Below are 24,547 nucleotides of genomic sequence, written 5' to 3'. Positions count from 1 at the left end.
GAGGAGGATGCTTGATTTTACTGCCGTGAAATGTATAACAGATATGCCAGGTGCAAGAGCTGGCGGTGTTACTCTCCTTACCTTAACGTACAGCTCAAACCAGTCTGGCCCGAGGAACTCCTCAGTACAGCACGCGTTATAGGAACTATCTTCTCTTGATATGGTGTCTTGCTATTCTTTGATAATGTACGAAGCTAGTCTAAAACACATTTCATACTATTTACTCTACTCTTAGGAGACAAGAGCGACTATGCTATCCTCTGTCTCTCCTCTTTCTAATGTCGACCCACAAAGGCCCACCAAACCCTCTTTCACAATACAAAAGATGACCCTAAGCAAAAACGCCAGTATATTCCCCATCAATAATTGAAAGCAATATACAAGATAGCAATGCCTAGAATGAGGCGACAGCGATAGCAATCGCTTGACTATCTGAGTGTGAGATCGAAATGCTGATCTCCTTGACACCGGCTTTCTTGGCGGTTTCTGCGGCATCACCATGAAGCTGTATAATGTTAGTCGGATGACCTTAATAAGGCATGGGTAATGAAATACTTACAGTGACAATTGGGGCACCCTTTTCGTTGTTGGTAATTTCAATTTCCTTCAATGGAGCACCCGCGCCCTTACTAGCGACTCCCAACGACTTGAAGACAGCTTCCTTTGCGCTCCATTTCCCGGCGAACGATGCCTGGGGGTGAGGGGCCTTATGGCAGTAGGCTTGCTCCTTATCCGTGAAGTTACGCTCCAAGAAGGTATCGTTCTCGATGTTAATCGCAGCGATGTCTTCAACATCTACACCAACTTTGTTGTTGGCAGTCGCGGCACCCTTGGCTAGTGACTCAACCATTTCCTTGGTGCTGTTCGTCTTGGCCTTGTTAGTGGTATGCTTGGCAAAGTTCGTAGCAAAGGTGAGAGAGGCCGATTTCTTGTCCATGGTCACACGGGCATCGGGGTTGAGGAAGACTTCGCTCATTTGATCGTCGGTGTATGGTGAGTGATTCTTGGCAACGAAGATGGTGTTGGTGATCATGCCATTGTGGAAGTATCTGTAGGCTTTCTTTTGTCGGGCATCGACCTTGGCGCTGTATCTGGCGTAGGTGGCTTCGTCAAGAGTAGCGAACAGATATTTAGGGTGGATACCGATGGCTTGAGCACCCTTCTGGCCGAAACCGAAGGAGGTGACAGAGAACGCCTTGACGCCATCTGTCTGAATGCTTCGGCTCGGATACACGATATAATCGAATTGCTCCATGACCTGGTCGACGTTGTCGGCGTTTCGGTTACCAGGGACCAACCCGGTGTTGAGAACCTGCAAGCAGCCGTTCATCATCCAAGCACCAGCAGCACCCTTGGGGTGACCAGTAAGATACTTCTGGAAAATACCCATAACGGCATTGCCCTTCTTTCTACCAAGATGCTTCAATTGCTGGCATATGACGGAAGACTCATTCTTGTCGTTTGCGACAGTCGAAGTACCGTGGAAGGATGCGACATCAAGGTCGTCAATAGTAAGACCCCAAGTGGCCAGAGCACCACGAAGAGGCGCAATGGAAGGATCCTTCTTCCAGAAGTTGTTGCCAAGGCTATTCAAGACGTCACGCTCTTGTCGTGCAGCTTCCTGCTCGATATGTGCTGCACGCTCTTGAGCGTACTCAGACTCGTTGAATTCGATGCCTTGTGATTTCATGGCATCAATCTCCTCATGAAGATACTCAAGTTCTGATTCTTGCCATTGCTTGATGTTCTTCTTTCGAAGCTCGATTTGGCGGCGACGATATTTGATGTCAAGCAAAGGCGATGGGAACTTTCCAGGATTCTCACGAGCGGTTGTGAGAACACCTTGTCCAGGAGCAGGGACTGATCGACCAATCTTATCGGTGGCAGTGGTGGTCAAGCCGAGAATACCATAGATTGGTACGCCCATGTCGAGAGCAAGTTTGGCTGTCATGATAACTTGCATACCACAACCTTGCGATTCCATGAATCCGTTTCTGGTTGTGGTGGTAGGTCGCGACATTTCCTTGGGTGTGCGACCGTGGGCGAACTCATCAACAGCATTGCTGGTAGCCTTCATGTTGGCGAATTCGTAGGAACCTTCCTCTTGGAAATCATCGAAACCACCGACGAAGCAGACTCGTGCCTTGCCCTCAACAATGGTCTCGTATCCGATATCGACTGATTCCACAGCAGTTGCACAAGCACCTACAGGCGTCTTGATAGGACCAGTGGAAGAGAGGAGCAACATATTCACCCAAGCGCTCATAGTGTTGATGAAAGATTCTTGAAGAATATCTTTCTGGAGTGGCTTGTCCAAGTATCGATCTTTGTACATGCCTCTCAGAGCGTGGGTACCTCCAATGCCGGAACCAATGCAGTTACCGACTTCGGACAGATGAACATACTTGTAGAATTCATATGGATCGGTGATTCCAGATGTCAATAACGATTCGACGGTGCAAACAAGAACAAACAAGGTGACGGGATCGACTTGTGAGATGATATCGTCTGGAATACCATAGGTCTTGGCGTCCCAGCCGGTTGGAATTTGACCAGCGACAAGACGATCGAATTTGAGAGCCTTGGGTATCATGAGGGTGGCTCCCTTCTTCATGCGCACGATATATTCTCCAGACTCAGGGATCTCGAAGATCTCTGCCTTATCTCCATGCTCACGCTTGAATTCTTCGGCAGTCTCCTTTGAGGTCTCAAATGGCTCCAGATCCTCCTCAATCACAACTTCTTGGAGAAGTTGCTTCTTGTTTGGATCATATCCCTTGAAGAGTTCTGGTTCGATGAGACGGATACCAGAGTGCTCGAGGATGTGCTTCTCATACTTGGACTTAACGTCCTTGTCGTCAACTGGCTCTCCTGTCTTAGCGTCCACCCAACCCGCGTATTGCTTGCCTTTGATGGGTCCGTTGTGGTTCTTGATGAGATTCATGATCCACGCCATCTCGACACAGCCTTCAAGGGAGAATTGGCCATAAGCTTCCATCTCCCATCGAGTTCGGGAGTTACCCCATGGTCCGACTTCAGCAAACCCAGTGACAACAACGACCTTCTCAAGATCAACCATACCCTTGAGGTTGTCGTTAAGTGGCGCAATCTCCTTGTTCCAGTCCGGAAGAGTAGGGAAGTCAAATTTGATATTGGCACGTGGCTCAACGGTGACTTTCTTGTAGAGCGCCTCGCTGTCCTCTCCATTGACAATCTTGTTCTCGATAGCTGTTTCTTTTGTGACAGCTTGTCGGACCTCGCTCGTCTCCATGATATCCTTTCGGATCTTGGTCATCAAGTCTTTGAGATCTGGAATGAATTGTAGTCCACCGTTCAGGTCAGCAAACACAGGTTCAGATTGGCAAAGATCAACAATAGTGGGCGACATAAGACCCAGAAGGTTGAAAGCCATCTCTTGTTGTGAGAACGTTCGTACACCGTAAGCCTCGACGCCTTCAGCAACAATATTGTTGCCAGACATGAGACCGGTACCACGAGTCCAACCAATGACGGCGCCGCAGATTGTGAGGAAGTTACCCCAGCTCTCGGAATGCCATCTGTTGAACAGAGTCTCCAAGGCGAGTTTGGATTCTGAGTAGAGACCGTCGTTACCGAAAGTGCCGTGGTTGGGGGAGAGAGGTAAGACGACCTGAGCGGGTCGAGTCTCAAAGCTTCGCTCGGCCTTTTCAGTCTTGATGCATCCAAGAAGACGAAGAAGATTTGTCAACATGATACGGTGAGCGAGTTCAGACTTTGAGTCAATGCTGTCGATTTCGCGGCCATTCTCTGGAATAGCGGCGAATGGAACGACAAAATCAAGATCCCAACCAAGACCCTTCTTGGTGTCGTAGATATACTCGATCAAAGCCTCCACATCCTGTTTGCTGCCCTGGTTGAAAGGAACCACGATGAGTTGAGAGCCCCGAGAGCCGTAGCGGGCGTACATGGATTGGTAGTATTCCGTGACTTCGCGTGAAAATCGACTAGTAGTGACAACAACCTTTGCACCACCGCTGATCAAGCCTTGAAGGACATCTGCACCGATTGAGCCAGCTCCAGCACCAGTCATCAAGACATTCTTGCCTTGGAAGCTGACACCAGACTTGGCAGCTTGCTCGAGACCGTCAATGTAGAGGCCTGTGAGCTTCTTGCTGTACTCCCACCCGTGTTCATCCTTTCTCTTCAAGTGCAAGAAAGGAATAGTCTCGACTTTCCCATTCTTTGGGTTTCCGTTACGAACAGCACTCTTCTTGGCATGGCCATTGAGCTTGCCATTCCCGTTTTCTTTAGGAATGATTTGACCCTCGCTCATTGCTAATGATCGGATGACATCGCCATACAACGCCTTGATTTGCAGTTGAGAAGATTTTGAGAGCTTGTGTTGCTGCTTGATGAGTTTGTAAATGCGGCTCAGATCATTTTGGACTTTTGTGCGGTTGCCGTATTCTGAGATCTTTCCACCATCAGCCATCTCCCGAACGTAATGCTCGAGTTTTCGAGCGCTAGTCCGGGGAATCTCAGCATATTCGAGATTGCCACGCGCGTCGATTGTGGTATGGGGTCCGGTTGGGACAGCGACATCTTTGTAGGACGGTGCCACACCCAAAACTTCTCTACAATTCTCGATCAATTGCTGGCCAAGTTCCTTCGCCAGTTGGTATGTCTCGCCTCTCTCGGTCGGGCAGTTATCGATATGATACTGCATGAATTCGAGGAGAGTCGGGTTGGATCGGTTCATGATGCGAATGCATTGACTGACAATTTCTCGATCAACTGCCTTCAGACGACCGAAAATGATATCGTAGTACATGGTCAGAGCATCTTGGCGTGCCCAATTCCACGAGGAATCGTAGACTCTTGCTTTGAGAGAGCTGAAAACCGGCTCAATACCAGCAGCATAGAAATCTCCATGCTCGACGTTCCAGAGATCCAATTGTGCTTGAAGAGCTTGTGATGACTGTTGAGAGCCAATGAAGGCTTTTTCGCCAGCGCGAAGATCCATCTTCAAGTAGCGAGCGAACAATTCGAGTTGTTGCTTGAACAATGCTCTCTGGTCCTTCGTCAGGGCATCGATCGCAGCAGGATCCATCATCATTCCACCTCCCGAACCGCCTCCGTCACCACCCGCTGCAGGTGTAGATAAACTGATACCAGCATTTGCAGCGTACTTTTGAGACACATCGTCCAGGAACGCCTTTGCATCATTCTCAGAGCCAAGACGTGCCGCGGGCTCCATGGTCAGCGCCAATAGCAAAACTCCGTCTTGTCTGCCAGAGGCCAAGCCCCATCGTGTCTCCAAGTATTTCCTGGCTGCTGTGATATTGAAACCACCTGGCATTTTTGATGAAATCAGTCGCGCAACCAGAGATGACGATTGCTTTCCGAGTTGTCCATTGAAAGTAGCTTGCATGGAAGCTCCTAATTCGTCTAGGGGAGTATCTTCTGGCTTCTCGGGTGTCGATCCGAATTCCTTGCCTAGATCACCGAGTATTTCGTTTTGGAGGGTGGATTTACCTGTGAAGCATATTTGTTAGCATCCACACTACACACTCTAGAAGCAATACGCTTACCTCCGACAAGATCTTTAATCGCTTTGCTCAAGGGAATCTCCATAAGTGGTTTCTTGAGCTTTTGAGCAATCAATGCTCGTACAATGTCCACTGCACCAACTGGCGCATCTGGAACTTGTGCTGCTGGCCCGGCGCCCGGTGGAGGAGGCGCTGCAGCGACTGGTGCTGAGCTGGAAGAAGAAGCAGTAGGAGCTGGGGCAGAATCGCTTGAACCAGCAGCTGGTACAGGTTCATCCTCAACCGGGTCTACATCGTAATAAATTTCTTTCGCATCCTTGTTGTAGCAAAGAATTTGTCGCTGAACAGACTTCGCAGCGTCATAGGCTTCGTATTTCGAGGCGATTGTGCGTTTGGCCATCACACCCAGAGTATCCGCAGGACCAATTTCGACGATTCGCTCGGTCGTCTTCTCGGCGAGAATGACATCTTGGGTTTCAATCCATCTCACAGGAGATGCAAATTGATATGCCAGAAGCTCGACAAGGAGCGTATGGGCGAGCTCTTGCTCGACTTCGGGGCGCATTTTCGTGTGTATTTTACGTCCGCAGACGTCTCAACGAAAGTGTGAGAGGGTATCCAGTGATGAGTGTGGAGAGAAGGTGAAAAGTTGGTTCAGGTCGTGTGTGAGGGACTGGACTGGAAATGATTTCAGTCTAATTTGTAGCTTCGTCGAATAGCGACGCCTCGCTGCTGGAAAATGCAAGGACCAGTTAAGATGAAAAGTACAATTAAGAAGGTTGGTATGGGTGGTTGATGGGAAGAAAAAAGGGAACAATTGATCGAGAGTGATCAAAGGTCTTGAGGATGTATGTAGGAGCAGGAATTAGGAGCGGAGAAGTAATGGATGCTGCATCAGTGATCCTCGACTTGATTTCGGTTTGTTGAACTTTTGGCTCAACTTTTTGGAAGCTGCGACTGCTCCCCAACCAACCCGCTTAAGCGAATCAGCCAGACTACTCTCGGCTAGCGCCTCCTTATCCTACCATGGTCGAGGTGGCCTTAATGCAGGACGAATTCCAACGACAAGAGGCAAACTACGTAAACCTCGACCTTTCCTAGATAGATACAGCGAAGGATCATACATCCCCATCATTATGCCTTATCGCGAGAACTCCACGGACTGAAAATCTTGTTGTGAACACACATCCAGATTTCCCCCTTTCTGATCCCTGGAAAAAATAATCTGAGAAACCTCCGGCTCCGGTTACCGATAGAGAGATGAAATATTGTCAGCCTTCACCCCATTTCATCAGCCTCATCCGTGGACGAACGGAACGGCCAGATGGTTGCACCGCCATGACTCCATACTAATCATCTATAACCTCAGTGTTTGCCGTTTAGAGATATTCAACAGTCTCAACAATGTGGGAACCTTGCATTGGAGAGTAATCACTGCTTCCTTCATCTGCAGAAGGCTGAGGATTTTTGTTTACGCATGGTTGTGGGGTCTCAATCTCAGGGTCTTACCCTCATAGTGGAGATATACCATAGAGTATTCTATTAACTTCACTTGGAGTGTAATGTAATGTACTGTACTGTACTATAGTACACCCACGGTACGATAGGTGCACAGTAGATGCCGTGAACCCTAGATTCTCCTAGAGCCCGTTGCCCGTTGCCGTGCACAATGCCTCCAGAATTTGTGAGCTCTTCCCCAAAACCCCGAGTCTCGTCGCATCTCTCGCTGCCACTTGTGTCCCCTGCATTGCCAATCAGCGTGCGTGCGTGCGTCGTCGTGCAGCGCCGGGTTGTGGCGGTATGCAGCCTGATTCGGCCCAACACTTCAAAAAAGACACTAGTCGGCGTAGTCTCTGGGAACGAGAACTTTTGGCGAGGTTGCGTTGGGAAGCTCACTTTCCTCACTCAAGCTTCGAGAACCACCATTTCTTGAAAATACCCCAATTGATCTCCCACATTCATACAGCAGAATTCCCCCTCCTGCTTCCATCATTCTTGTGTCCATATTCCCTCCATACCTAATTATTATCCTTTTTCCGCGATTATAGAAAAGATTCCCTAGACACGACGAAATATTCCAGCTGCATCGCAGCTTGTATCTGCGCTCTCATCTGCTCCTGCTCCTGCTCTTGACTGAGTATCTGGAGTTTGGCGAATAGGTCAGTACTCAATACTTCTCTCTGTAATACATATTGGACATCATGTACTGACTCTGCGATAGAAGCCAGCTAGAAGCGCCCACAAAATAATTTCCACAATGTACGGAACCTCAACCGGCCCTCAGACGGGCGTCTCTACACCACGATCATCCTCCTCCCTTCGACCGTTGGTCCTGACCCATGGATCACTCGAACACTCCTTTTTGATACCCACAAACCTCCACTTCTATGCCTCCCAAATTAAAGACCGATTTCTTGGCTCTCTGCCAGAGCCCACCGATGAGTTGGCCCAGGACGACGAACCTTCATCCGTCGCAGAACTCGTCGCAAGATACTTAGGATTCGTGGCACAAGATGTCGATGAGGGCGAAGACGATGCGCAAGGTTCATACGAGGAGGTCTTGAAGCTTGTCATTAACGAGTTCGAGCGTGCATTTCTCAGAGGAAATGAAGTACACGCGCTGGCTGCCACACTTCCTGGAATCAATGCCAAGAAGCTGGAAGTGGTTCGAAGCTATTATGCTGCTCGTGCTGCCACTGGGAGAACTATCAAACGCCACGAGTCTGCCCTCTTCCGCGCTGCTAGCGACGAGAGTGCCAAAATTTACACGGTGTTTGGAGGCCAAGGAAACATTGAGGAATACTTCGACGAGCTCAGAGAGCTTTACAAGACATACCCCTCTTTTGTAGAGGAATTGATTGTCTCTGCTGCAGAGTTACTTCAGACTCTTTCTCGAGACCCGAGAGCAGAGAAGCTCTATTCGAAGGGTTTGGATGTCATGACATGGCTACACGACCCAGAATCCACTCCTGACGTTGATTATATGGTGTCTGCACCAGTCAGTTTCCCACTGATTGGCCTTGTGCAACTTGCACATTATACCGTCACCTGCAAAGTCCTGGGTCTTACTCCTGGACAACTCAGAGAGCGCATCAGCGGAACGACTGGTCATTCTCAGGGTATTGTTTTGGCTGTTGCAACGGCGGCTGCAGACTCGTGGGAATCCTTCGACGATATCGCCATCTCTTCTCTCACCATCCTCTTTTGGATTGGATCTCGAAGCCAGCAGACATACCCACGAACTTCTCTGGCTCCTTCGATTTTACAAGATTCAGTCGACAATGGCGAAGGAGTCCCAACACCCATGTTGAGCATTCGCGACTTATCCCAAGCTCAAGTACAGCAACACATCGATGCGACCAATCAATATCTTCCCGAAGACAGACATATCGCAATCTCGTTGATTAACAGTGCGCGAAACATGGTTGTCACTGGTCCTCCAATCTCTCTTTATGGTCTCAATTTGCAGCTGCGAAAGGTCAAAGCTCCCACTGGTCTTGACCAAACTCGAATTCCCTTCACTGAGCGAAAAGTCCGATTTGTCAACAGATTCTTGCCTATCACATCTCCTTTCCACAGCAAGTATCTATCGAATGTCCCCGAGCATCTCAGTGAAGATCTTAAGGATATCAAGATACCTAGCAAGAGCCTGGGCATTCCTGTGTATGATACAAATACCGGAAAGGATTTGCGAACACAAGTCAAGGGTGACATTGTCCCGACACTCGTCCGACTCATCACACACGACCCAGTGAACTGGGAGAAAGCAACAGTTTTTCCCGATGCAACGCATGTTCTAGACTTTGGTCCAGGCGGTATTTCCGGTCTTGGTGTTTTGACCAGCCGCAACAAGGATGGTACTGGTGTTCGCGTAATCCTTGCTGGTGCTGTCGACGGCACTGTTCCAGAAGTTGGATATAAGCCTGAACTTTTCGACCGTGATGAGGAGCATGCAGTCAAATATGCTATCGATTGGGTCAAGGAACATGGCCCTCGACTTATCAAGACATCAACTGGCGAGACATACGTTGACACAAAGATGAGTCGTTTGTTGGGAGTACCACCTGTCATGGTCGCTGGTATGACTCCTTGCACAGTTCCTTGGGATTTCGTTGCAGCTACAATGAATGCCGGATATCAAATCGAATTGGCTGGTGGTGGTTACTACAATGCCAAGACAATGACCGAGGCTTTGAGAAAGATTGAGAATGCTACACCCGCTGGGCGTGGTATCACTGTTAACCTCATTTACGTCAATCCTCGTGCTATGCAGTGGCAAATCCCTCTCCTTGGCCAATTGCGCTCAGAAGGCGTTCCAATTGAAGGTTTGACGATCGGAGCGGGAGTGCCTTCCATCGAGGTTGCTCAGGAATACATTGAGACACTTGGATTGAAGCATATTGCTCTCAAGCCCGGTTCCGTGGAAGCCATTCAAGCCGTTATCAATATTGCCAAGGCCAACCCTACTTTCCCAGTCATTCTTCAGTGGACTGGAGGTCGTGGAGGTGGCCATCATTCCTTTGAAGATTTCCATCAACCAATTCTCCAGATGTATGGTCGTATCAGACGAAGTGCCAACATTATCCTCGTTGCTGGTAGTGGGTTTGGCGGTGCTGAGGACACATACCCCTATCTAACTGGTACCTGGTCTGGGAAATTTGGTTACCCACCCATGCCCTTCGACGGATGTCTCTTTGGCAGTCGCATGATGACTGCTAAGGAAGCACACACCAGCAAGAACGCCAAGAAAGCAATCACTGAGGCAGAAGGTCTCGATGACGCCCAATGGGAGAAGACCTACAAAGGACCAGCTGGAGGTGTTATCACTGTCAGATCTGAAATGGGTGAGCCCATCCATAAGCTCGCCACCCGAGGTGTCAAATTCTGGGCTGAGATGGATGCCAAGATCTTCAGCTTGCCAAAGGAGAAGCGTGTCCCTGAACTGAAGAAGAACCGCGAGTACATCATCAAAAAACTGAACGATGATTTCCAGAAGGTTTGGTTCGGCCGCAACAAAGCTGGGGAGACGGTTGACCTCGAGGACATGACTTATGGCGAAGTCGTCCGCCGAATGGTGGATCTGATGTTTGTCAAGCACGAGTCTCGTTGGATCGACAAGTCTTATGTCAAGCTCACAGGAGACTTCATTCGCCGAGTTGAAGAGCGCTTTACTGCTGCCGGTGGCAAGCCATCCTTGCTACAGAGTTATTCTGAGCTTGATGACCCATATCCAACCGTCGAGAAGATCCTCGCTGCTTACCCCGAATGCGAAACTCAACTTATCAACGCTCAAGACGTCCAGCACTTCCTCCTCCTTTGCCAACGCCGAGGTCAGAAGCCTACGACATTCGTCCCAGCTTTGGACGAGAACTTCGAGTTCTATTTCAAGAAGGATTCCCTTTGGCAATCTGAAGACTTGGAGGCAGTCATCAACCAAGATGTCGGCAGAACTTGTATCTTGCAGGGTCCAACCGCTGTGAAGTACTCGAAAATCGTGGATGAGCCCATCAAGGAAATTCTGGATGGCATTCACCATGCTCATATCAAGGGTCTTACCCAAGATATCTATGGTGGTCAAGAGTCTTCAATTCCAGTCATCGAATACTTCGGTGGCGAGCTCATTGATCCCGAAGAAGAAACAGATGTGGAAGGTCTCACTATTTCCCAAGATACACACAAGACAACATATCGCTTGTCAGCATCTCCCACGGCAACCCTTCCATCTGTTGAGACATGGATATCTCTTCTTGCTGGTCACAAGCGATCTTGGCGGTACGCATTATTTACCTCTGAGGTCTTTGTGCAAGGACAGAAGTTTCAGACAAACCCCATGAAGCGAATCTTCTCGCCAGTACGAGGCCTGTTTGTCGAGATCCTGCACCCGAACGAGCCATCAAAGACTGTCATCACAGTTAAGGAGCAACCTAGACCCAACCACTACGTACAGGTCATTGACGTTCGATGCACTAGCGAGAATGAGATCTCGGTCAACATGATCAAAGATACTACTGCCGTTGGCAAACCAGTTCCTTTGCCCCTCCTTTTCACCTACCACCCAGAAGCCGGCTACGCACCAATTCGAGAAGTCATGCAGGGACGCAATGACAGGATTAAGGAATTCTACTGGCGTGCATGGTTTGGTGATGAAACTCTGGATCTTGATGCTCCCGTCACAGGCACATTTAACGGTGGCAAGGCTACGATTACGAGCGAAGCTATCAATGACTTTGTTCATGCCGTCGGCAACACTGGAGAGGCTTTCGTCGACCGACCAGGAAAGGAGGTCTTCGCTCCCATGGACTTTGCTATTGTAGTAGGCTGGAAGGCTATCACGAAGCCCATCTTTCCACGAACTATCGATGGAGATCTTCTCAAGCTTGTCCATTTGTCCAATGGTTTCCGTATGCTGCCAGGTGCTGAGCCACTGAAGAAGGACGACGAAGTCGAGACGACTGCTCGCATCAACGCTGTCATTAACCAAGATTCTGGTAAGATGGTGGAAGTGTGTGGCACGATCACTCGTCTAGGCAAACCAGTCATGGAAGTCACATCGCAATTCTTGTACCGTGGCGCTTACACAGATTTTGAGAACACTTTCCAGAGAAAGACCGAGACTCCTATGCAAGTTCATCTTGCAACCAGCAAGGACGTTGCTGTTCTTAGATCTAAGGAGTGGTTCAGTCTGGATGAGCCTGATCATGAGCTTCTTGGTCAGACCCTTACCTTCCGTCTCCAGAGTCTGGTAAGATTCAAGAACAAGACTGTCTTTAGCCATGTCGAGACCAGAGGTCAAGTCCTTCTTGAACTTCCTACCAAGGAGATCATTCAAGTTGCAAGCGTCGAGTATGAAGCTGGAGTGTCTCATGGCAATCCAGTCATCGATTACTTGGAGCGACACGGTTCATCCATCGAGCAGCCAGTCAACTTCGAGAACGCCATCCCTCTCAGCGGAAAGACACCTCTACTTCTCAGAGCACCAGCATCCAATGAGACATACGCCCGTGTTTCCGGTGACTACAATCCAATCCACGTCTCGAGAGTCTTTGCTAGTTATGCAAGCCTTCCGGGCACCATCACTCACGGCATGTACTCGAGCGCTGCTGTCAGAAGTCTTGTGGAGACATGGGCTGCAGAGAACAATGTCGGTCGCGTTCGAAGTTTCCATGCTTCATTGACCGGCATGGTTCTTCCAAATGATGACATTGAAGTCAAGCTCCAGCACATTGGTATGGTCGCCGGTCGCAAGATCATCAAGGTCGAAGCTAGCAACAAGGAGACTGAGGACAAAGTCTTGCTTGGTGAGGCCGAGGTCGAGCAGCCAGTGTCCGCATATGTGTTTACTGGACAAGGTTCTCAAGAACAAGGAATGGGTATGGAACTCTATGCCAGCAGTCCAGTCGCAAAGGAGGTTTGGGACAGAGCCGATAAACATTTCTTGGACAACTATGGTAAGTCTTTTCTTTAGTTTCTTTGTTTTGAGCGAGCCTACTAACGATATTCAGGTTTCGCCATCACGAATATTGTCAAGAACAACCCCAAGGAGCTGACAATCTACTTTGGTGGACCCCGTGGTAAAGCCATTCGACAGAACTACATGTCAATGACCTTCGAGACTGTAGGATCGGATGGTTCAATCAAGTCAGAGAAGATCTTCAAAGAGATCGACGAGAACACTACCTCTTACACCTACCGCTCACCGACGGGTCTCCTTTCCGCAACGCAATTCACACAGCCTGCCTTAACACTCATGGAGAAGGCCAGTTTCGAAGACATGCGTTCGAAGGGTCTTGTTCAGCGCGACAGCAGTTTCGCCGGTCACTCTCTAGGAGAGTATTCTGCTCTTGCAGCTCTTGCCGAGGTTATGCCTATTGAGAGTTTGGTCTCTGTGGTCTTCTACAGAGGTCTCACCATGCAAGTAGCTGTCGAACGTGACGAGACAGGTCGTTCAAACTACTCCATGTGTGCTGTCAACCCAAGCAGAATCTCTAAGACATTCAACGAGCAAGCTCTGCAATATGTTGTTGAGAACATTGCTGAAGAGACCGGATGGCTGCTTGAGATTGTCAACTACAACATTGCCAACATGCAATACGTCTGTGCTGGAGATCTCCGTGCTCTTGATACCCTCACTGGTGTCACGAACTACCTAAAGGCTCAGAAGATTGATATCCAACAACTGATGCAGACTTTGTCTATCGAGGACGTCAAGGCACATCTCGTTGAGATTATCCGAGAGTGCGCGAAGCAAACAGAAGCCAAGCCCAAGCCTTTGGACCTCCAACGAGGCTTCGCGACCATCCCACTCAAAGGCATTGATGTGCCTTTCCACTCCACCTTCTTGCGATCTGGCGTCAAGCCCTTCCGATCCTTCCTTCTCAAGAAGATCAACAAGACCACTATTGACCCAAGCAAGTTGATTGGGAAATATATTCCCAACGTCACCGCAAAGCCTTTCGAGTTGACCAAGGAGTATTTCGAGGATGTGTACAGATTGACAAACTCGCCCAAGATTGGTGCCATCTTGGCAAACTGGGAGAAATACGAGGAGCCGCAGACCAACGGTGTCAATGGGGTGGTCAATGGTACGCATGCATAGAGATATAGATTTTTGATTTGGATGGCGTTGGGATTTGCAAAGAGCTCGTTGCATTTGCAATGATTTGTGTATTTAAGCAAAGTTTTCCGTAGGGGATTTTCGTTTTGTAGCTGTATATTGAGAACAGAAGATAAATAGAAAGTGTTTCTAACTTAATTCTGATAATCTATCGTGCCATATGTTCCATCTGATCATCGCTTTTCCAAAAGAAGAGTTAACGTCTTTCTACCCAGCAAGCATCTTAACAGCTATGCATACCAATTCAAGCCAAAGTGCGTGGAAAATATCGCAGCCAACAGGCAGAAAATTCAGTGCCGCGCTAAATATCACCTTAAAACCTTAATCCAAACCTTAAATCTTTTGTTGCACATCGCAAAAATCAGAGAATTAAAAAATCTCCACCCAGAATTTCTAAAGGAATTGAAAAATGTTAGCAAGCTGGAATTTTTGGCGCTAAGAGGGCGGGAGCCAATCATATCAAGGGAAAGTTTTTGGGTGTGGTTGTTGTTGAGCTGGATTTTGGGGAGAGAGACCTGGTCGAATATGAATGGCCCGTGCGTTCTGTTCCACGCTAAAATTCCCGGCTGGCCGTTGAGGGCATAGCTATCTTGCGCAAATGAAGTTCTTTATTCAGCTACGTACTGCTTGTGTTGGGCTTTGTTCGACTTGTGGTCATTCAAAGCAAACCATCGCACGGAAATCACGCTTGCATGTATTCCACCCATATTTACCCTCGAAAACGCAATGCTATGTAACTTCTCCCCCCAAACTCAATCACCCCTCAAATGATGCACTTCCAGGAATCCGGATCCTTGTAATTGAGTGGATCATGGCAGAAATTGCGGTACGGGTAGCGGCAATGGCGGCGCTCGTAATCCACACCAAGGGCATGGTTAGACTTCAAAATTTTGTTAGAACCTATTCTCTTCCCAAGTCGAGTCAGACTTACCTGATTGACATATCTCGTGCCAGTGATGGTGTCGGGGGCACGCCGATCTTCCACCCATTGTACCAAAGCCTCCAAGATGTTGTGTTCTGGATCCAGACCTGCGAAATCGGAGAAACGCTGGCCAATGTTGTGAGCACCATCACCACCAACGCAATGACCTGATTGTATTAGAGATTTCCAAGGAATTTTGCCATGAGGTACTCACTCATGCCTGAGATTCGGAACAAGCGATAAAACTTGTCGAGGGAATGTGAATCACGACCCATGGTACGGGATACATGATCATAGTACCAGAAATCCTTGTCTGAGGTGATTGTAGCATCCATCAAGCCACTGTAGTGAACTATTAAGGATCAGTGTTTGTTTGGATGTTCAAAGACAGGAAGTGTACTTACTGAGCTTGCCACCAGCTTCCTCGAAAGGAGAGAGATCTCCATTCCAAGTGGAAATCTTGAATGGGTCTTGGATAATTGCATTCTGAGCATCGTCGATGGTGAATGTTTCTGGATCCCATTCGGTGTCATCTATTACTGTTAATATTGTCGCAGTACAGGGGCTTTCTCGTACCGTATACAACGTAGCGGAACCAATCAGTGCTGTAGAGGAAAGTTCCGTTGGCATAAAACTGCTCGGAGGCCATAATCTCACTCCCTGGCTGCATCCGAGGGTAGATGAGGTTGCCATCGACACCATAGAAATCTGTGAAAGCGTTTCGGACAGCGCCGACTTGTGAGCCTGTCAAGCATGCTCCATTCTTTCCGTCAAGACCTGGAGAGCATTGTAATGCTTCTGGTCTGAATCTGCAAAGGCGGGTATCTTCGATGATACCATCTACAACTCCATCAAGTCCATCGCATTGCTTGAGAATCTCGTGGTGGATGAGCTCCCAATGCGGACCTTGTGGAACATAAGTATCGTCACCTGGGTTGCCGAAGATGGGTTGGAAGTGTCCGCTCCAAGACTGGAGAGACGGGAAGTTGAGGGCAGGGCAGCCAGCAAGAACACCGCTGCAGATAGTTAGCACTAGGTCTTCCCTAAATAGTAGGAGCCGAACTGCTTACTCGAAATCGGTTGGAAAGTCTTGTACCATCTTGAAGCCTTCTGTATGCCAGAAATTTTCATCAGAAATGTGAACTTTACCAGAGTGAAGGAATCGATGTCTTAACTTACGTCGACCTCCTGTGCTGCATCCTGCATAATATGACTTCTTGTGAGCTCTGCCATAATACTTTTGCGTAATTTGCTTGCCGATAACGACCCCGGTATGCACTGCACGATAAGCAAAGTCTTCAATCACATCGTCATTGTTGAGGAATGCCTTAAAAACATGAGTGAGCGGTCTTGAAGCCAAAGAGTCAAACTTACGATTCCGCTGCTGCCGTTGTGTCCATTGTTTGTGCCTGTGAGTGTTAGCTTCGTCATCAATATCATCATTAGGAAACCACTTACCAACCGCAGCAAAAGCTAGCCCGCTGGAATAAGCCATGTCTGGGTAACGAAGGCAGCCACTATTACCACCATTTCCAGTGCTGAGGAAACGATCGTTCCACTCATTCTCATTTGGAAGCCAAGCTTCAAACGTGAGATTTGATCTGGGACTCGTATCAACATGCATAACGATGCGGCAGATGTCTCGTTTGATGGGTTGTGTCACCCATCCACAAGAGGCAAGACCATAACCTTGTTCAAGTTGGATCACTGTGCCATTCGGGAGCCATTGAGCAGACTTCACAGTGGTATTGGGGAGGGAAAGGGTAGAACCAAAGTGCGAGCATTTGTAGGTGTTGAATTGGCTGGAGGAGAGGACAATTTGATGATCCATACTGCTTGCGAGTGTGAAGAAAGTAAGAAGTGCAATGCACAACTTGAGAAGAGCCATGTTGAGCAATCGGGCTTGACTTTCAGCTTTGAGTTGAGAGAAGCGATGAAAGTTCAAATGACAGTAAGGTCGAAGTTAAGGTGAAAGTGTATGTCAACTTGAGAAGAAAGCAAAGAGATTGTTCAAAGCCGTGTATATGTGCAAATATTGTCAAGTAGAAGGCAAGCTGGCTCTTGTTGAAGAATTATTGAAGTTGGAGAGTGTTGTTGGATTTAAAGTTTGAAAGATGTTGTTTGAGTGGTGGTTGTTGTCAAGAAGAGTGGAGGGAAGAGGGTATTTTATACCCCAGAGGAGACGATAAGGCTGCGGGCAGTTTGTAGTTTGACTACAGTTGGTACCAAAGAGGCAAGAGCACAAGCAAAAAAGGAAGTAACGTAGCCAACGAATGGAAGAAGGTGACGAGGCTGCAAAAGAGAGAGAGAGAGAGAGACAAACTTACTAACCACTGTGCCAACATGCAAGCATAACAAGTATCAAAGACACCAAACACCACTCTCACAAGCAATGCACCCCATTCCCCAAACCTCCAGCCAAAACGACGTCTCCAGAAGTTGGGCTAAACTCTCTCCAAAGCGACCCAATCCCCCAAAACTCTCAACAGTCCATCACCTCGTTTGTCAAGTAACTTACGCTTATCACCACCTTGCGAGAGTGAAGTTGTTGTTACGATTCCTCAAAGTTGTCCCAAACATTTAACTTTTCCTAGCGGTGAAATTCATGGCCGATTTTGCGACAGGGCCCAAATACAAAATGTAAAGTATTGCGCACAACAAATCAAGTTTACATTTAATTTTTTTAATGAGAACGTAGAATATCTTCTTGATAAGTTAGTATTTAAGTTTGATTAAAAACGGACTATGTATCAGTGTGCAATGTTAGAATTGGTACGGGACATTTTAGTATTTTCGAATACTAAAATCGGCTAAGAATTTCACAAATGGAGAGTAGGCTTAAGATTACAAGATATGATTGGCGAAACTAAAATTCCCAAGCGAACTGGCCGTTGAGGGGATAGTCGTGAATATTGGCTCGTACCACAATTGGCCTTTAACAATCCCGTGACTACGTTAGCCTGACATATGAGGCGCTCAAAAAAGATCGCGAGAACGCGTCTTTCTGTCGGCTTCATTCAGCCCTATCTGTCAAGGACCACTCGCTCCGCCGACGACAACCGTCTCAACTGCATTCAGTACTTGCAGTGTCCAACATGCCTCCTTTCAAGGACGAGAACATTTTGATCATTGCGCCAGGTTCTCAAACAACCTTGGCGCAACTTGGTCTACCAGAATCATTCACACCCGCTTCCCATAGATTCCCTACTCGCATGTTCCTTGCGCCCGATGGAAAGACCTACGAGCCTCACAAGATTCGTTCTAGGAAGAAGGAGGTTGTCAGCAATGGGGATGTGGCGATGGAGGGGACTAGCGCTGCGAATGGGGTTGAGGAAGAGGAGTTCTACGAGGATCCAGAGGATAATGAAGGAGCTATCTATCCACTGAAAGGCACGTAGAGACCTAGCCGCAGTACCACTTGGATTTATGGAAAGAAGCTAATTTCTTTATTTAGAGGGCCGAATCGAAAACATGCCAGCCTTCTTCGCTTTCCTGCAACATGTCCATGCTACCTTCGGTCCTCAGCTCCATTCACCGATTATGTTGATCGCACAACCATGTTGGACAGCTAAGAACCATGAGGATGTCACACAATTCATATTTGAGAAGTTCAAGACCCCGGCTCTCTGTATTATGGACAGTGCTCTGGCTACATCGTATGCTTTCGGTATCGCCAATGCCACAATCATCGATGTGGGCTTTGAGAAGGTCGATGTTACTGCTATAACCGATTTCCAGATTTCAGGCAGAGGGGTTGTCCCAAAATCTGGAGGAGAAGCTATGACTCGGCGATTGATGCAGTTGCTCGAGTCAAAGGACTTCACTCGAGATATGGCTGAGCAATTAAAGAAGAGTATGATCTGCGAGATTCTACCACCAGGAACTCCATTACCAGGTACAGACGAAGCAGCAGTGGCTGAGGATGTCATTACCAACCCAGCAGCGGCCGCATCGACAGGTGCTGCTTCATCCGGCCCAAGTGTCAAGATCACCGAACCCCCCCGAGTTGCAGGACTAGAGCCCGATCCAATAGACGATGATCTTGGTCTCGATGAGAAAGTTGTGGACGATGATGGTGTTTTGGATGTTGCGAGTATCGTGACTAGTGGCAAAACTCAGGAATTCTTAGCGAAGAAGGAAAAGGAGAAGGCCGAAAAGGCAGCTGCACGAAAGGCAACAAGAGACGCGGAAAAGGCTGAGGCTGCAGCTGCAGCGGCGAGACCAGCAAGACTACCGAACTCGAAACGCCCTCGGGCCATGTTTCATTATGAAGAGACTGTCAAGGAGGCACCCGTGGCTAAGAGACAAAAGACCCCTGAGGTAGCACCACCGCCGCCAGCAGTTGTTGAAGAGCCTGTATCTGCTGTCGAAGCTAAGCCGATGGGCAGTGATGGCTTTCCATCAATGGGTGGCGATCCTGCTGAGGAGGCCGCACGACGAGAACAGCAAAAAGCTGCACGAAAGGAGGAACGAAGAAAGATTCGCGAAGAAGAAAATCCTGATCGAATTCGCCGAGATATTGAGATTGGTGTTGAGCGTTTCCAAGCTGCGAGCGAGGGCATGATCGATTCTATCGCAGATACAGTCCACAGGACTGTTCTCTCGGTCAACGACATCGGGAAGAGACAAGATGCTTGGGATGCACTGGTCATTTGTGGCTCAGGATGCAAAGTCAGAGGCTTCAAAGACGCTCTACTTGCTACCTTGAACAACCGGTACCTTGTATCGCCAAGCTCTGCAACCATGTTCATGAGCGAGCTACCCTCCAACATTGCCACACCCAGTGGTACCGGATCAATGACTCCCAATGCCTCGTTCTCATCTACGCCTCATGCTCCTCCTACCGCCAGCGCAGTCAACCCCCTTCTTCTAGCTGCTACAACGGCATCAAACCCTGTACTCAACCCCAACCTGTCGGTAGCTTCATTCAACGGCAACGGCGCTCCTTCCCACTCCTCCCACTCTCAATCTCCAACAAGCATCAAGACCGCTACTCCTCCAAGTTACTTCCCTGAATGGAAGCAATACGACGAAGCCGTGTTCCTAGGGTCGCAGGTTGCGGCGAAGGTGATATTTGTCGTGGATCAAGGACTGTCAAAGGGCTTCCTTTCAAGAGTTGAGTTCAACGAAGAAGGCCCTACGGCTATTCATCAAGTGTAAGTACTCTCCCGGCAGTGTGATTGAAAATTGATGCTAACTCGTGTAGGGGACTTGTATTCTAGGTGCCTCGGTTTAGGGTCGTCTTCAAAGGGGAGTTTTGGGTGTAAATGAAAGCTATCTGTACCGAGAAGATCTGAATGAAAAGCAATACCCTTCTATGCACGACTTGAAATTGCTCAAAAAAAACATGTCTGAGGTGATTGACATGTGTATCAATGTAACTTACGAAGGCTATGGTTGATAAGTGATATTTTTGCAATTGCAAGTTCTTATAACACCTTGCTAAAATCGAGAACGTTCTTTATGTGATGTTTATACATAATCTTATTATTCCTTCCCAAAAGCGAACTAACACTTGCCAAAGGACGAAGAGAGCAATAATCTACAAAAAAAAACTCATAATTCGTAACTCAACGTGCCTCTCACCTTCACCTCTACCTCCCAAGCACCTACCTACGTAACCCAGCCTCGTCTCGCCAAACCCACAATATAGATTTCAATAAGAAATTCCTTGCCATCCAATCCGGTTGGGCCGCGGGCCCCTATGACCGGCTTGGTGTCCCCTCCCCCGTAAAATCGCCAATATCGCCTCCTCGAAACAAATACGCCATTTCGACTTCGGACAATGCTTCGCGCTTGGGCGCCTGGGCACACAGAGAAATCTGTGTGCCTGGGCGTTTTGCTCTTTTTTTTTGGTGATGATGGATGGGATTTCTGATATTGGCTGGGTTGCTAGCTTTTGTGCTCCTTTGATAGTCTGGTTAGGTAGGAAACATTTGGGAATTTTTTTAATGGAACTCGGTTAGGCTTAAATCCATGAGGTTTTATTGTTCTACTCTAAGTGATATCATTGAGCGTATCCTTTTCTCGAAAAGAATTAAAATTCCAGGCAAACAAGACTAAAATATCGATTTTCTACAATTGCAAAGAAGGAACCGATTTGCATTTTAAACCCATAGAAACTCCGTCCATATGTTCCAGGCGCTCAACTAAACTATTGTCGTACAGTCATGAGGGTATCTAACACATCCAGTCATCACATCGTCATCACCTCCTTGCATTCTCCATGCTCTTCTGCCTAGTCTCATTCTCTGAGCTTGCAGGTCTTTTCCTACTATCCCTACTTCGCCTACTATCTCTGCTTCGTCTACTGCTGGGACGTGAGCTGGGGCCATCATACGGATCTAGATCTCTTTGGTCACGACGAGACGTGGATCGTGGACCCTCGGTCTGGGAACCACTAGGTCCAGCTTGAGTGGAAGGGCCTTCAGGGAGCATGGGATCATCTTCCAATTCGACGATTCGGCCGTCGCTGTCGATGACTGTGGCTTTGCCTTCACGCTCGAGACGAACTTCTCGGCCACGTTTGTGGCAGTACCAGAATACGAAGAGGAGGACTGCAATAGTTAGCGTTGCTACATATCAAAGAACAAGAACGTTGAGAACTTACCGAATAGCCCTAAGCTCAGGAGGACATTGGTGCCCATGAATGCAGGCCATCTTAACTTCAGTGCATTCATGATAGCCTTCAGCATGCTAACCACAGCACCTGGCTTTGTAACGAGATCCTTAAGACTAGTGGGCTTCAAGAAACTCTTTGCCGCAGCACCAAATGATGTAGCCCCTCCAGCAGATGCACCGCCATTTAATGCCTGTGCTTCAGCAGCCACGGCCAACAACTCGGGAGCCAGATTCTTGGTCAATTTATCCGGTAATTGTGTAACCAGCTTCTTCAAGAAACCCGGAAGGTGATCATACGACTTTGAGAGCTGACCCTGTGAGTTGTCCAATAGGTGGTTCAGGTCATCATAGGCAGTTGGCACGCCGTTGACGAGATCTTTGAGGATGACTGTGAATTGTTGGACGAGTTGCTGGGATTCTTTCGAGAGGGAGAAGGCTCGATTGTTGACTGCGGAGAGATTGAGGTCTTCGAGGACTCGGTTTATGTCGTCTACTTCCGAGGTAACTTCATCGGGGGTTACAACTGGTGCGGGGTGGAGGCCATCGTTCTTGTCCTAGAAATGCGTTAGCTGTGCGACTGAGGTGGGACAATGGGAACTTACCTTCTTGGTACCACTTCGGGTCAGGAAAGAGAACCGACTTGGTTTCTTGGCATTCTTGTCGTTTGACTTCTCGTTCTCTTTGCCTTTTCCTTTGTGTTGCTTTGTCTCTTCTGCCGTAGTGCCATTCCCATCGTGGACTACCATCTGTGCATTGTTGTTGGTTGAGTCGCCAGATTCGGGCATCCATCCCAAAGGGCGCTCTGGCAACGGAGGTGGTGTTCCTTCTGCAGAGACTACTCGTTGTAAGAAATTCTCATCTTCTTCGTTGAGCAGTGGCGCGGGCTCAGGACTGGGAGGCGCCGAATGTTGTTTCTCAGCATGACTTGGCGTAGAAGGTGTTGAAGCCTTCTTGTCAGTCTGGTGCTTCTTGATCTTTTTGTATGTGAAGTATTCCAGCATTGTTGCGAGTCTGTCGGAGTATTGAATGTTCGAGTATGTTGTTGGGAGAGAGAGAGGAAAAGTCGGGCGATATATGCTTGGGCAGGTTTCAATAACGTCTGTCACTGCTCAACAGCTTTGCTTGTTTCTTTCAGCCACACGTCATTTATGCACTATCCCTGAAAACAAGGCCAAGGTTCAAAGATTAGCGAATGAATTGGCCCGTGCCACCTCACCCCACTGTGTGCGCCACATGCTCAGCCACACCACCTCCTTTCTCCCACGCAAAACTCTTCTCTCGATGCAAGAGATGCATGGCAGGGGTATCAAAACGAATCATATCCTACAAAGTGAACAACGATACGTGGTTGCTCATGAAACGAACACATTGAAGACTTTTCACGTTACCACAAATAGATATCTTATATATTCTGGAAATCTTTAAATATTCTTCAACATCCAGACAGTCATCGCCCTGAAAAACTCGAGAAAAATCGCCAAACGATACCGCTTTTCGAGATGCATCTCGAGTATAAGGAAATAGCCACTGCTCAAACTTCAAAGCGTCATTTGATCACAAATCGTATAGTGCATCAAGGTACGCAAAAATACGCCATACGAGATAAGAGACAAGCTGACACACCTCCTCGAAATCTTCTTCCAGCGTCACCTTGGTGTGCAACTTCCGGGTATGGACGAGCCTGGCCTATCTTATGGCTAAACGCCAATGCCAGAGGGACAACGCAAAACGAATATCCTAGGAAGCAAGACATGATCAGCTGGGTATTGAAAAACTTCATCCTAGTTCCGCTTCCCCAGTTGTGATAGATGCAAAATGGTTGACCGTCTTTGCAGAACAAGAAAGCTCATTAGTTGGCTAGGTTATTTTCAATAAATCTCCTATTTGTTGCTCATTGACATTTTTGCTTACTTGTTCTGGATCGATGATCAGTTGGTAATGAGACCCTCCGGGACGACGGTCTGGCCCGCTCCCTTGGGACATCAACCCATGCCATTAGAGGACCAAAGTGGCAGGTAGTGCTCGCTCCAGCGTTCCGACCCGCGCCTATTTGTGGTACTATGAATAGGAACAGGTATGCTATCCGATACACTTTCCTCGGAGATCAACCCGCCGCACAAGGAATACGTTGCTGGCAGATCGAGAACGGATCGAAATGTTTCAGCATCGGCTCACTCATGGTCTCGTATAGACGACGTCGAGACCAATATCCTTACTTCGATATGATCGAGGTTCTCGGCTCAGCATGCCATGCCCAAAGGTGCTGTCACCCGATGCATTCCAGTCAGGGTATTCCTTGGTCCTTCAGGACGCAGACTACCAGCCACAAATATCTGGCATCTGTGCATTTGAGAACACGTTTATGGTTACTGAAAGCTGGGAATTGATGTAATTCTGTTACTCAAAAGATTCACAAACGCTTCCATCCTGCAAATTCTGCTTAGGCATCAAAAATGGCCTCATGTTAGCTTTCACATTTCTTCCAAACATGAAAGTGCATGTGTTGGGCTGGCTACATTTCCAATAACCCTCCGGATGCTGCTTGGTTCCATTGAAAACTTGCTTGCGGCTGGAGATGCTTTTCAGACTTGTTTAGACCAGTTCGGACTTGCGTCGAATCATATGGTTTTACCCCATCCTGCCTGCAAGAATGATCAAAACAGTACCTCCCATCCGCCGAGGCTACTTGGCATCGAATGTCTCTTTCTGTGGTTCTAAGACATCTCGTGCGGGGCAGCCAATTGCCTTCTATTGCTTGCTTCTCGATTTTGAAGTGCATAGATAAGGCATATTTGAAATCCCAGATTATGCACCTACTTGCTTGATCATGGTGGTGACCCCACCAATATGCTTCGCTTATGG

General features: G+C 48.1%; 5 protein-coding genes across 5 annotated transcripts; 2 read left to right on the top strand and 3 right to left on the bottom strand.

Moving 5' to 3' along the window:
- Nucleotides 1-294: 294 nt before the first annotated feature.
- Nucleotides 295-6,456, bottom strand: LY89DRAFT_650084 (fatty acid synthase-like protein). Its single transcript, XM_018212092.1, has 3 exons — nucleotides 5,571-6,456; nucleotides 560-5,514; nucleotides 295-505 (listed from the first exon to the last, which is right to left on the bottom strand). The coding sequence occupies exons 1-3, from the start codon at nucleotides 6,091-6,093 to the stop codon at nucleotides 395-397; spliced, it is 5,589 nt and encodes a 1,862-aa protein (XP_018068696.1). The 5' UTR covers nucleotides 6,094-6,456; the 3' UTR covers nucleotides 295-394.
- Nucleotides 6,457-7,417: 961 nt separating this feature from the next.
- LY89DRAFT_784300 (fatty acid synthase-like protein subunit beta) lies at nucleotides 7,418-14,169 on the top strand. The gene is made up of 3 exons (XM_018222773.1): nucleotides 7,418-7,687; nucleotides 7,750-12,976; nucleotides 13,031-14,169. Exons 2-3 carry the CDS (start codon nucleotides 7,786-7,788, stop codon nucleotides 14,122-14,124), a joined length of 6,285 nt encoding a protein of 2,094 aa, XP_018068695.1. The 5' UTR covers nucleotides 7,418-7,687; nucleotides 7,750-7,785; the 3' UTR covers nucleotides 14,125-14,169.
- A 623-nt stretch (nucleotides 14,170-14,792) lies between these two features.
- LY89DRAFT_708712 (tannase and feruloyl esterase) lies at nucleotides 14,793-16,952 on the bottom strand (the record flags this gene model as incomplete). Its single annotated transcript, XM_018217702.1, has 9 exons — nucleotides 14,793-15,022; nucleotides 15,074-15,231; nucleotides 15,279-15,416; nucleotides 15,469-15,597; nucleotides 15,641-16,080; nucleotides 16,135-16,174; nucleotides 16,244-16,391; nucleotides 16,439-16,473; nucleotides 16,523-16,952. The coding sequence occupies 9 exons, from the start codon at nucleotides 16,950-16,952 to the stop codon at nucleotides 14,906-14,908; spliced, it is 1,635 nt and encodes a 544-aa protein (XP_018068694.1). The 3' UTR covers nucleotides 14,793-14,905.
- A 1,140-nt stretch (nucleotides 16,953-18,092) lies between these two features.
- LY89DRAFT_784297 (uncharacterized protein) lies at nucleotides 18,093-20,503 on the top strand. The gene is made up of 3 exons (XM_018222772.1): nucleotides 18,093-18,454; nucleotides 18,519-20,220; nucleotides 20,271-20,503. The coding sequence occupies exons 1-3, from the start codon at nucleotides 18,160-18,162 to the stop codon at nucleotides 20,284-20,286; spliced, it is 2,013 nt and encodes a 670-aa protein (XP_018068693.1). The 5' UTR covers nucleotides 18,093-18,159; the 3' UTR covers nucleotides 20,287-20,503.
- Nucleotides 20,504-21,030: 527 nt separating this feature from the next.
- Nucleotides 21,031-22,814, bottom strand: LY89DRAFT_620725 (uncharacterized protein). The gene is made up of 3 exons (XM_018210923.1): nucleotides 22,288-22,814; nucleotides 21,675-22,239; nucleotides 21,031-21,621 (listed from the first exon to the last, which is right to left on the bottom strand). The coding sequence occupies exons 1-3, from the start codon at nucleotides 22,684-22,686 to the stop codon at nucleotides 21,272-21,274; spliced, it is 1,314 nt and encodes a 437-aa protein (XP_018068692.1). The 5' UTR covers nucleotides 22,687-22,814; the 3' UTR covers nucleotides 21,031-21,271.
- Nucleotides 22,815-24,547: the final 1,733 nt, after the last annotated feature.

Source organism: Mollisia scopiformis, assembly GCF_001500285.1.
Source record: "Mollisia scopiformis unplaced genomic scaffold LY89scaffold_17, whole genome shotgun sequence".
Classification (NCBI taxonomy): domain Eukaryota; kingdom Fungi; phylum Ascomycota; class Leotiomycetes; order Helotiales; family Mollisiaceae; genus Mollisia; species Mollisia scopiformis.
The sequence above is the reverse complement of the archived record's forward strand: the minus strand, read 5'-3'. Positions and strand labels throughout refer to the sequence as shown.